The sequence below is a fragment of the Lineus longissimus genome, chromosome 1, assembly GCF_910592395.1.
Source record: "Lineus longissimus chromosome 1, tnLinLong1.2, whole genome shotgun sequence".
Taxonomy (NCBI): Eukaryota; Metazoa; Nemertea; class Pilidiophora; order Heteronemertea; family Lineidae; genus Lineus; species Lineus longissimus.
The window spans coordinates 26,522,703-26,535,947 of NC_088308.1; the positions used below are offsets into that span (position 1 = coordinate 26,522,703).

At 41.7% G+C, this 13,245-nt stretch overlaps 2 protein-coding genes across 2 annotated transcripts; both read left to right on the forward strand.

Annotated features, from left to right (window-relative positions):
• The first annotated feature begins 815 nt into the window (after positions 1-815).
• Positions 816-2,761, forward strand: LOC135482477 (glutathione S-transferase 1-1-like). Its single transcript, XM_064762540.1, has 4 exons — positions 816-1,056; positions 1,280-1,338; positions 1,655-1,796; positions 2,329-2,761. The coding sequence occupies exons 1-4, from the start codon at positions 829-831 to the stop codon at positions 2,575-2,577; spliced, it is 678 nt and encodes a 225-aa protein (XP_064618610.1). The 5' UTR covers positions 816-828; the 3' UTR covers positions 2,578-2,761.
• Positions 2,762-3,595: 834 nt separating this feature from the next.
• On the forward strand, positions 3,596-10,302 carry LOC135494894 (uncharacterized). The gene is made up of 8 exons (XM_064783209.1): positions 3,596-3,718; positions 5,383-7,274; positions 7,547-7,732; positions 7,985-8,118; positions 8,324-8,422; positions 8,674-8,746; positions 8,904-9,260; positions 9,510-10,302. The coding sequence occupies exons 2-8, from the start codon at positions 5,393-5,395 to the stop codon at positions 9,950-9,952; spliced, it is 3,174 nt and encodes a 1,057-aa protein (XP_064639279.1). The 5' UTR covers positions 3,596-3,718; positions 5,383-5,392; the 3' UTR covers positions 9,953-10,302.
• Positions 10,303-13,245: the final 2,943 nt, after the last annotated feature.

The following is a 13,245-nucleotide window of genomic DNA, read 5'->3' on the forward strand; positions in this document are numbered from 1 at the left end:
AAAACATGTTTTAAGTTTTATTTGCACTGTCTTTGATAAATAGTTGAAACTGCAACAGACTGCTGACAAAGTTAAAACTGTTAACCATCTGGAGGAGTGAAGTTCTTAAAGAAATGCAGTGACTGGAAAGAAGAGAGAATCCGATAATCATCGGTTATTGTGCCTTGACAGTCGTCTGGCTCATTGACTCTGGTTATCATGAAGTCCCAGGATGTGTTGGGGGGGGGGGATCCCCTTGGTTGCCATATACTGTACCGCTTTCATTGTTCAGGCCTGGTTGTGATGTGGGTACAATCATCAGCAACACCAGTTTTGACAGCGTATTCATTATGATAAGGTTGTGAAAGCATTTATTTGGCAAGGTTGTGACAGTGCAAAGCCTATTTACTCCAGAGGGATTGTAGGTTATGATGGCATTTCGACTTGTGGCAAGGTTGTGACTATGTCTTCAATTGGAACCAGTTTTGATATTTGACCAAGTTGTCCTCAGGTTGTGACAGTGTCTGACCAGCAGGCTCAGCATGTCCTCATACAAATACCTCGAGTTGATAACTCTCTCTTACATGATATAAAAGTATATTTATATCGGTAAACGTATGCTTGACTATCACATACTCTTATCAGGTCTAAAGTGGTCTTATCAGGGAACGATACTGCAAGACCTTTTAAACGCCAGATATATAACTTGTTGTTTGTGACACGTTATCAGCACTAAAAAGTGTTTATAGTAAGTAAGATAACAACATAAAGCAAACGACGATTTTCATTTCAGTTCAATTGTCAAAAAACCCTTAGGCCTACCAATTGCTGGGAGTTATTGACCCCGAAATGGGCTGCGGCATCTCAAAAGTCGATCACCTCTCTCCGGGCCAAGGTGGGAAGCAGGCCTGGGGCAGTGGATCATCAGTTGGAGGAGATTGTCCTACCCTGTACGTCTGGCCGGGAAGCGCACCGTGTCGCGCCGTTATAATGACATGTGCTGCTGCTGGAATCGATGTCAATCTGTTGGAAGTCAACTTACCTGAAGGCCATCACACAACTGAGGCATTTTCTGAGGTAAGTGACGACGTCCAATATAAATGACGGACCGCTATTGGAATATATCAGTTGACAGACGTCTCAAGCTATTGAACAACTTGGCCCAGGTTGCATTAGGCCTCCTCATGTTTTAAACCTTATCTGTCGTTTTTAACCTATTTGGTCTCCGTAGAAAGATGTTGTGATTGTCTCCTACTGGAAGTTGTCTCACATCCGACGGCATTATTTTCATTCCTTTCAGATTAATCCGCACAAGACCGTCCCTGTCTTGAATGACAAAGGATACATCCTTTGGGAAAGGTTAGTAGGCAGTTCAAGATACCAAGTCTGCGACTTGAAGAAAGGGTAGCCAGACCTAGCCCATTATATAGCCTTTTGGGGACGAAGTATTGGTCTAAGCCAGGCCACAAGTTTGCGAAAAACAAGTTTGCAAACCAAGAGTGTGTGTTATCATGAAGCGAAGAGGTTGCAGGTTGTGCATCCGGTTGTGCAATGATGTCTTCATCGTGGATGTGAAAGGAGTTCAACGACGAACATCATCGGCGGACAGATTTTGTTGAGGCAGACTTTCACATTGATTATTTGCTGTATGTTCATTTTTCTTGTTTTCTTTCAGTCGCGCAATTATGATGTACTTGGTCAGCAAATATGCCCGCAAAAAGAAGCTCTATTCGATGAATCTCAAAGAAAGGGCTCTCGTTGATAGATTTATTCATTTTGATATTGGTATCTTATCCAAAGCAGTCAACGATTACACGGTCAGTATTTACCGCGGCATGGAAAGTCCGGCGTTGATCACAACCCATTCATCTCCCACTCGCAATGTCTTTCCATCCCGGCCAGACGTCCAGTCAGTGTCTGAGACAACGCTTAGCCAAAGTATCCGGTCCTTTCGCTCCCTGACATATTCGCCCCCAGTCATTTCGCTACAAATCGAAGTCTCAAATCATGCATAAGCTGGACGTCATTCCAGTACATGCATTATAATCTACTGACTTGGTCTAAGCTAGCATCTCACAAGTTTCTGGAAGACATTCACAGCCTTGTCTCTTCCACAGGCACAACAGTCATCTCGGCCTACTTCTGCCTTTGACTGACCTAACGTCTCACTGTGCCCTAGACGACATGCACACCAGGGCCTACTTATCATCTCACAATGCTTGTGAAGAACTTGGTCGTCTCTTCTACCGCAGGCAGAAGCGAAACAACCGCAATTTATTAGCCTTGTAAAAGAATTGGAATTTACCAATTGCAGCCGGCCTAATGAAATCTTTTCTGTCCACTTTTCAGACCCCCATCCTTTCACCCGGGTCGCCACGGGCACCTAAAGCAGACGGTAATTTACGAACTGCCCTGGACCTTCTTGAGAATGATCTCATAGGTGTTCAATATGCTACTGGTTCCCACGTGACTATTGCCGACATCTCAATGGTGGCTTCTCTTTGGATGTTGGAGGCAGTGAACTTTGATATCGGAAAATGGCGACTTATCTCCGGATGGATATCGCGCATGAAGGCGTTACCGTTTTATGAGGAGTGAAACCCGGGTGAAAACTTAAATGGCTTCTCTAGTACTGACGTGACTGAAGGTAGGCCTACTATTAGGCCTGGCCGTGTTCCTAAACCTCAATAACGGATAAAGGCGCTGTCGTTCGATCTTTTACAGTTTTATAAAAAAGCAGGATGCTGATAGTTCAGAATGGAGCCAGTTTAGACAAATAATGTTTCAGAAGTTACCAATCAATAAAAAAAATTTGTTTATTTACAAATACATGCTCGATTTATTGACAAATACACGCTCTCCCTGACAGAGACCTCATCACTTTATGATAACACACAAAACTGCATTTCGCTAAAAGAACCCGTCGCCGCCACGTGGCTTTTAAAAATTCCCGCCGTTTGAATTTCGCGCGCTTCAACTTTTTGACCTTTGACTCGTTTTGAGCGTCGTATCCTCATTTGCATAAAAGCTTTACGCTTGTTGGCTGATCATACTTGGTCCCCCAATTCTGTGGTACGGCCTCGTTTTGGGATTTGTCGTAAATACGTCACTGGGACTGAAGTCTATGAATAGATGGGGATGACCATGGCGTACATTAGCTGCACATTGTGTACATAGTGCATGGGTGGTGTAAAGTGAAAGATAGTCCCTCAAAGCATAGAGTCCTTCACAAATGTTGATCATTGCTTTTCAGGGCCTGTAGAATCCTTATACAAAGGAGTGGCGGAAACAAAAGGCCTAATATCAAAAAGGTGAGAGCAATGATTTTAAAATCTTATGTTGTTGAATGTTGCAGCTTCCAGATGGATGGCCTTCATTCTGTGACAAAAATCCTTTCAACTGCAAGTGATTCCACTTTTGAAACTTACAACGGCTCCTGTTAAATTTACAGTAGACCCTACTGCCGTACACGTGTCAGAACTTTAGTTTCATGGTTTCCCGCTAGAAGAATGAGAAGGTCACCTGACATAGGGAATTCCTCAGTCCGTCAACGCATGCGCCATGAACACTACCACTAACCACAGAATTGGGGGACCAATTAATGATCAGCCAATAAGCCATGTTTACACTCCGAAGGTTTTATTTTGAGATGCTGTGAAAGTTCCTAAAATGCAACCTTAGCGTTGTTTGATCGATTATGTAAGATGGTTCATTGGTAACAGGAGTTATCGACTGTCAGGTAAATATAAAAGAATAATAGTAAATTGTCCATAAAGTTGTACAAACTTTGTAGGAAGTTACGCAAAAGCAAAATATTTGCTATGTATCACCGTATCAGTATGTATGGCATGTATTGTATGGGTATGGGATGCTTGGTAGGCCTATGTATTCGTGCATTGTATCTGTGACTGTATCTGAGTGCCCTGGTGCCAGTGGTGGTGGTGACTGAACACAGATACTGCACTAGATGCACTGGTACTGCTTTAGTGAACTTTAGAGGACATCAAACAGATGCGGGAGGTGACTAGAGAGGGGGCCATTTCAATAATAAAATTCTTGATATTTCAAGACATCACAGACGAATTCGAAGAAGACGCATCACGACACTATCAGTGCCAAAACAAATCAAATGCGCACACTGACACTCAGATTCAGAGTCAGAACACGTCAGAAGGCCTAAGCCGACCTCGGATATTGCCTTGAGACACGGCGATCCTTTGTTCATTTACAATTCAAGGTGAAACGCATGTACTCTGAATCAGTGAATGATAGGGCCTACCCGTACCGCTTACATAATTTCTCGACATCATCGCACAATACTTTCTCTGTAAATGATGTCATGATATTGGTGGCCACAGTCCCACAAGCCAGACCACAAGTGATAAGACTGGTCCCCATGGCATAATTACGAGTCCTAAGTTCCCAACAGTGTTTTATTGGGCCTACCCTGTTGTGCGTTATCATATCATGGCTGGGCAGCTGTGTGGCTGTGCTACTAAATGTTTTATCTTATGCTAGGGCCTAGAGCCGTTAGAAAAGGTGGTGTTGTTGCTTTGAAGGCCTGTTCTTTAAAAATTTAAATTTGTAATTCATTGACATTTGAATGGGAACTGTGTGTCATATAATTGCAACTTCATCAGCATCTGAGGTTTGCTTTACGTGTAGACCAAGTTGGACAACGTCAATTCTACTTCAAGATTTGTTTTATATGATACCTGTTCCCCATTTCTTTTTCTTATGAAGTTTCAGATGAGTCACAGGGACACAGTTGGTCCACAATTGACGCAGTAAATGTCAGTGTCTTTGTTTGTCACACAACAATCAGTGATTATGCTCAGTAGCTGGGCGAGGAGTTACCCAAACAATTGAATCGTTGACCCAGTTTCCCAACCAGCCTATTGTAATTGTTTCCTAGTTTGTTTATCCATTCAGTTTAATTGAAGGGCGGTGTGGAAGTGGTTTTTTTTGCGACAGCTGAAATGTCCCACATAATGAGCCATTTTTCTTCTTAGAATTCCATATTTAGATTTAGAAACTGTCTTGCGTAATGAATAATTCATCGTTCATCTGTAAAGAGAAAACTTTTAGAAAGGGGGACATCTTTTTCAGTGACCAACGTTGAAGTCGTGCTTATGCATTGATATGACCTGATTTAATGTGGAGTATACTATAAAAGTTTCTTTGCAAAAGGTTTGTTAAATGACCCTTGCTCTTCAACAGGCTTGCTTGGCCATGAGTTGAAGAGCTTGCTTTCACTTGAAAAATGAATAGTTCTTATTGTACGTTAGAGGGTTTTATCAAGAAGAATTGGGTTAAATAATAAAAATAACTTTCTGAGTTCAGGAAAATTTGAGTACTCTTTGGGAGAAAAGCGCTAGTAATTCAATTATGAATGTTTTTCAGGGCGAGTGCAATGAGGACCCATCGTGGAGTGACTGTCATAGAACAACGGATCATCCAAGCAAAGAAATGGAAGAAGCAGGAGATGAATCTGAGTGGTTGTCACCTGATCACTCTTCATCCATCCATCAGCCAGGAACCGCTCTTGTCCATCCTGACCCAGCTTGAACTTGGTCACAATTTACTGCGGTCGCTACCGGAGTTTACATGGCAGTTATGCAACTTGGAAAAATTGATCTTGAAGCACAATTTCTTGCAAGAGTTGTCCGAAGGAGTGACCAAACTCAAGAAGTTGTCTTACTTGGATGTGTCGCACAATGAAATCCAAGCCATTCCACCTGCTGTGGCTCAGTTGGACAAGTTACAGTACTTTAACCTATCTGGGAACCAGTTAAAGTATTTAGATCTCAGAATTTTGTATTTACCGCAGCTGCGTCGGTTTTTTGTCACCAAAAATCCGATTGAGAACATCCCACGCGATGTCTTCCTTGGAGGTTTGCGTAGCCTTCGTTGTTATTTTGACATTCCTATCGACATTCCATCTCACGATGACAGTTTGGATTGTTCGTTAGACTCCTCCATTCTTGATGAAATCCGACAACTCAAACTCCGGCCGTTTAGTACACCGCAATCAAAATCAACCCACCAATCAGAACCTAGACAGGTCCTGAATGCAAAGCTCCGACGTTCTATCAGTTTTAGTTGTGAAACCTTGGCAGACTCTGGTATTTATTCCTTGGCATCTCTTAATCTTGAACAGCCAGTGTCTCGGCGACTGTCACTGTCAACAAATGACATCGAAACTTCATTTGGTATTCTTCCTGAGAGAAAAACACTAGATCAGTTCCTTGGGAGTGAGAGTGAGAGCAACTGTGGGGACCAGGGTAGTGATGAGTCCATGCGGGCTCTTGAGTCGGATGGTGACATCACCTGTTGTTCTGATTGCCAATGTTCAGAGGATACAGATGATTCACAGTATCAAGAAAAAGTGCTAGAGAATGGGTGCAAAGTTCTGAAACATAAAAATGTGACAGTGACACTACCGCCCAAGAATGAAAGTGGTTATGACCTTGGTGTGTTTGAACTGGAAATTGTGGAAGACTTGTCTTATTCGCCTGATACCAGTGAACGTGCCGTCCATGCCAGTCAGGTTGTTAGTATGGAACCTCATGGTACAAGATTCACAACATCAGATCCAGCCCTGATTGACATTCCAATTACCGTCCCAGTTGACTCTGTGCGGGAAATTGTCTGTCTTTGTAGTGAGACATCCATTGGAGAATGTGTTGATTGGAAAGAGATGGACAGTTCATGTTTTGAGCTGAAAGGAAACCGAGTGATCATACAGACTACGCATTTTAGCTTGTTCACTATCCTGGTGAAAAAGTCATTTCCAGAGACACGTCAGTTGATCAGTGCTAATCAGGGTGGCCGTATCATGGTCGAGGAAGTCCCCGGGGTTGGTGTGATCTTCCCCAGGAGGTCACTTCATGAGGACATAGAGGCCAGGGTGAAGGTTGTGTATGGTGATGAACCCTACTGCCTAGACTTCAACCACGGTGAAGAACCCAGGGCCCTCGCAACCCCTGTGGTCATGCTTGAACCACATGGATGCCAATTCAAAGCAACAAAACATCCCGTCGTCCTGTCTCTTCCGTTGCCAGACTGTGCTCGTATCCAGAACCACTTCGGCCAGAATGCTGAGAGAGATTTGACCATCTGGTGTAGTCAGACAGCAGAAGAAGAGGAACTGGACTGGCATGAAGTGAAGGTTTCGTACAAAGTACGGGTGGATGGTGACAGCAACTTCTGCGTACAGATTCCAGTGCAGCACTTCTGTTGGTATAGAGCACTCTGGGACTCGCTGGCTTCCAAGATGTACGAATGCAAAATAGGTAAGACGTAATTCTTTAGACTTGGGAGTTTTAAGTGGAAATGGTTTTGTGCTGTTGAAAATTACCTTGTGATGATATTTCCTGCTGACTGCACAGTGCGATATTAGAACTGCTGTTGTTTCAAAATAACTTTTAATGCTTTTCACTCTCGCTCCTTGGTCTTTAGAAAGCAATAACATGTGTGAGCTGTCCAGGTGACATATCTTCAGGTGTCTCCAGAAGACTACCCAGCCTTTCTTCACGTCAATTATATTTTGGTGTTCTCATTGCAGGTGTAACCTACTTCTACCCGTATATCCAGTTCTCCATGATGTGCCAGGCGATGATGGATGAAAACCCTGACAATCTCTCGTTTGGTTTGGAGGTGATCTGTTACCATAGTGACAAGAGGTTTCCTGAGGCGGGTAACTACAGGCATAAAGTGGGAAGCAGCTTGAAGCCGAGGATGATCAAGAAAGGTGAATAAATTGAAATGTGATCGACTACAGTATAGACAGAGTAGGTCTGTTGAGTCCTTGACTTTACTATAACAAAGCCAACTACCTTAATTAGTTCTGCAACATCACTCGGTTGGCTACGGCTTTCTACAGTGTCATCTGCAGCAGTGACATAACGCCATGCATTGAATCATGTATGGTAGTAAACTAAATTGTATCTTGATGAGATTTTCATTTTCCGAGGCAAATAATTGTTAACCTGGCTTTCTTCAGGCTCCATTGCAATCAGGTTGAGATCTGATAACTTCGAGGCCGACACAGAAAATGGGGAGAACCCAGAACTGCACAAGATTGAGTTTGACTTCAGGGGGAGAGAGTTTGAGAAGCAGTTTGCTTGTGTCTATAAGGTAGGTTGCAGACTTTCTGTGCTGAAGGGAAAAACTACCCTCAAAACTATTTCCAATGATCAGGTGGATGCAACCTCATGTATCAAAACTTATGCAGTGACCAAACACTAGCTGTCAGAAAGAGGGAGAATGGTCAACTTGATAACCTCGGTAGTAGTACAGATGAAACGACTAAAAGATGATCTCATATGCTGTTATTTTTCAGCATAAACCAAAAGACAAGGGTGTATTTGGGAAGGTGTTCGTAGAGCGACTGGTTCAGCCTGGAATCGTTGAACCTCTCTTTGAATTCAACCTTACCAAGGTAGGTGAAGGACCATTATTTTTATACCCAGACAATTTTAGATAAATACACCCCGACCTAGAATCTCTGAAATAGAATATGCACAGACAATTGAGAGATGACACAGGAAACCAGGATAACCACACTAGGCTGTCAAAAACAGCATTTTTATTAAGTCGAGGTAAAGTTTCTCAACTTTCGAGGAAAAACATAAGTAAAATGTGATCAACTTTGCTGGTAGTGGTATAAAACCTTTTGTTATCTTATTGCAGAGTGGTCATGAAGCTGAGACCATTTTGGAGTCGACAGACAGGTGGTCGTTGTTGGCAGTCAAAGAACTTGCAAGTGAGTAACAAACATTGGCTGTTATATAATCGAGCCAAGGTGAAAATGTGGTTTGTAAACTGGTGAGAGTGGTAGATACACTTGTTATGAGACATGAGAGTATGGACATTGAGATTTAGTGAAGTCAGTTTGTATTGATATTGTGACTTCCTTTCAGGTATGTTGAACATCACCAATGATGAAAACTGGAAAGTGTTTGCAAAGCACCTTGGCTTCACCAATCATGAAGTCAACCACAAGCTGGCCTATACAGCAGATCCATTTGCGTTCATGTTGGGCGTGTATCAGAGTCGTGGGGGCACACCGGATGAGTTTGTGCAGTCTCTCTATAAAGTTGGGCGTGAGCTACGGATGAATGCGACTGGTGTGCCACTGAAGGAGCTGGATCAGATTGGATTCACCCTGAAGAGTGGCCTTGCCAAGAGTCGCTTCAGCAATAGCACCATGGAGGAGGGTGAGAACAGTGATGGAGACGACTATGAGGAACCAATTGAGGATGTTGTGAAGAAATTGGGTAGGTTGAGATTGTTGATTTTTGCCCTCGAAGGTTTTAAGTTGTTTTTATTGGTGAGTGCCTTATGTGAGAGTACTGATACTTTAAACAGACACGGATAAGCACGCATAGTTTGGTGGTCATCGCTCGGCATATCACATTAGTTGGCATTCAGACAACAAACCAGGAGAGCCTGCCTGTCCTAATTCTTGCTTAGATCACTTTAGTTTATAGTTTGGTAAATAGTAAACAAGCTGTTTCTATTCCTAGGGTCACACAAATCTTCAACTCCCAAGAGAAAGAGATCAAGTCGAGCTGGCTCATCTGAAAGATCCATCACGAAGAAACGACGCCTATCTCTAAATTCCTCTGAGCACCTCAGTGACATCTCAGTCGAAGATGAGAGTTTCTTTGTTAATAAACAGGAAATGGACGATTCAGATCTTTGGCGTTTGTCTCAAGTGTTGTTACAAAGTTGGAAAAACCTTGGACGTGCTTTACGGATCCCTGAGGAGGACCTTCTGAGCATTGAGCACAGTCACAAGACTGAAGCAAGGGAATGTGCCTATCAGATGCTCTTGAAATTCAAGTGTCGTTATCCTAACAAGTGTCGCTATGGTTACCTGTACCGCATTCTCTGTGAAAATGGTCTGAAGGGGGTTGCCCAGAAACACTGTAAACCTGCCCCAGAATCGGATGATGAATGTCAGTAATTGGGGGATGGTTGTAAACTGCCAATTCTCCAATACACTCCATTGGTTGTCGAAAGTTATCAACATTTTCTTGCTCTTGCTTGTACAAGTTGGTTTAGAAACAAGCACTCTTTGTGAAATTGCAAAAAAAGTTGATGACTTAGGATGATCATTCTTCTTGCCTTTGTAAACTCACATAATATGCATTTTAACAGTTTATACTAGCCATGGATGAAGCATTTTTAAGTATTTACATTTTACCCCAGAAGAAATCTTGCTCAATACTCAAGTTATACTTAAATCATCTCCAGAAAAGAAATTTCTGGTAGTACACACATGTTGTTCTTGGTCCTTATTGCATTTTCCTTATTAGCTCACCTCTTAGCAGAGGTGAGCTTATCCCATACCGTGGCGTCCGTCGTCCGTCGTCGTCGTCGTCGTCGTCGTCGTCGTCGTCCGTCGTCGTCCGTCGTCCGTTAGCAGGGCACGTTTCGTAACTGTTAGAGCTATTGAGTTGAAACTTGGTACACATGTACCCTTATGTAATGACACCTTGGAGACCAAGTTTCGGTCCGATTCGTTTCATGGTTTGGCCACCAGGGGGCCAAACGTTAAAAGTGAAAATATGCAATATCTCCCTTAATAGTAGTCGGGAAATTTTGAAAAAAATATGGTAGGTACTTCTAGCAAAGGTGCATCATATATCCTCCGGGTTTTTGATTTGCCCTCCTTTTCAAGGTCACAGAGGTCAAATAGTGTAAATTGGCCGTTAGGATGTAACGATGGCACGTTTCTAAACTGCAATGACTATTGATCCCAAATTTGGTACACATTTACCCCTTAGTCAGGTAATCTCAGGGACCGAAGTTTGGTCCAATATGATTCACCACTTGACCACCAGGGGGCAAAATCCAAAAACCTTAAAAATTTGATTATTCCTTAACTTCTTGCCCGATTGCCACCAATTTGATATCATGGGTACATCTAACCGCCATACAATATATGTCACACAGGTTTTTAATTTGACCTTCTTGTCAAGGTCACAGAGGTCAAATGGCGTAAATTGGTCGTCAGGCCGTAACTATGGCACGTTTCTTAACTGCAATGACTATTGATCACAAATTAAGTACACATGTACCCCTTGGTCAGGTGGTCTCAGGTACCGAAGTTTGGTGCGATCTGATTTGCCGTTTGGCCTCCGGGGAGGGGGCCAAATCGTAAATTCTTCAAAATGCCATTATTCCTAGTATTACTTGCCTGATTGGCACCAATTTTATATCATAGGTACATCTAATTCTAACAACCATTCAATGTGTCACCCGGGTCTTCTTTGATTTGACCTACTTTTCAAGGTCACAGAGGTCGAATGTACTGTAAATTGGCCATTTTGGGGAAATTGTAATTGCTTGGACCTACATCAAACCTAACACTACATGACACAATACCATGCTCTTTATCCATCTTTCCTCCACATGAGGTGAGCACAATGGCCCTGGCCATTTCATTACAGATTCACTCAGGCTGTACCTATACCCGTAATCCTTATATAAGGGTGAATAGTTGTGACGTTCTGTAAGATAGGAGAGACCTCTATCAGCAACTTAGTGTAACACCTGGTTACTGCCTATAGACTCCCATTGAGCATGCTGCCAATGGGTTCGTTCATTCCATTAGATTTCATCATTTTTGTTGTGTTCATAATATGTAACATTCCTCATTTGTCTGTATTGGTTTGTTTATATCAAGTGAGTGTATGAGCTAGAGTTTTCTACATACATGTACATGTCAAAATTTATTTTTCGATGCCATGATGCTAATGCATTTTATGCTACTGATTAGATTATTTTCCTACAGAGCTCCTGCTAAATCTGCTCAGGCTTATCAGATTTTCAAAGCATTTTTAAGAGATGTATAAAGTGCATATAGTGACAAACATGACTGAAATGTCATTAAGCTTCAATAGTGGCCTAGCTATAGTACTGATTTGAAGATTGTTGGCTTGACCACTTGAAATGCTCTTTTAGTTTTACTTCGTCACATGGACAGAGAATTCTCTAGATGAATAGAAAAATAGCTTTATGATGATATGTAGCTTTACGTATTGTGTTTAACAGCATGAAATTCTCATCGGTTGGGATCAACTTGAACTAAGCCTGTCTGGTATTAATAAGTGTTGACTATTGATGAGCTGAAAGGGCATCATTTGATAACATTTATCAGTGGCCTTACCTCGGCTTGTTTTTTGAAGCAATATAATTAAAACCAGCATTTACGTCCATACGTTGCTGCATTATCACAAGCTGACTGCTGCTAATATGTTTACTGCAAATGTTTTTGTTATAGATATTTTATGCTACTTAGTTGCTGTACATAGAAAGAAGAATAACCTGTCAAAAATGTAAATTTTTATTTTTGTGTATTTAAAAAATGTCTTATGTTGTGTTCACTTCTGTCAGCATTTAAATATTTTACAGGTTTTTTTGTGACAGCTGGTTACTTTGTTAATTTCGACAAACATTTTATGGGCCTTTGCCAAGAGGCCTGCTGACAGTAAAAAAAGATTGATTCCTGAAAAGCTATCTGTGGGTATGAAACAAAGTTTGTATATGAACAATTTCTGGGGGTTCAAATATGATACCTCAGACAGCCTGAAGTTAGAAAGCATTTATATTTTTGTAAACTGAATAACACAATGTACAAGTCTGCTGCTCAACATTTAGGAAGACATGTTTATGTTAGTTATGTGTAGACTTTTCTAGGGTGTTTTCTCTCTTAATCTCCATGAAAGGCCTTGGCCTCCTCCACTATGCAATCTGTAACTATAACTAAATACATTTGTAATATCAGTCTGAAATCCACTTGGTTTGTTCTTTATCCTACTATTCTCAACTATTATGTCTGCTTTTAACTCATAAGCTTGTAATGTCTGAAGCTTACTTGTGAACTGTATGTCAATGTCATATGTAATAAAATGAGGTAGATGATATATGTCTGTTTTATTCCCTTCTTTGCTATGAGCTCCAGTAAAAGATATTGGTGCAAACTTCATATAAGTTCTGTGTGATGTGATGACTCACTTGTCTGTTCGGGGGAAGCTGTGTCCCATAAGGCTGCGCTTCCATCAACGAGTCTGATTGAAGATCATTAACTTTTTTGAAAATGAGGGGATACTAACACTACGACAACTTGGCTGCAACAGAACTTTTGTTTCTGATCAATTCACCAGTGAGTGATCAATTTTTGGAGAGCAAAGAATGCAGTTCAAGTCGTTTACGATAGATGGCGCTGCCAACAGCGCAATATCCAATTAAATT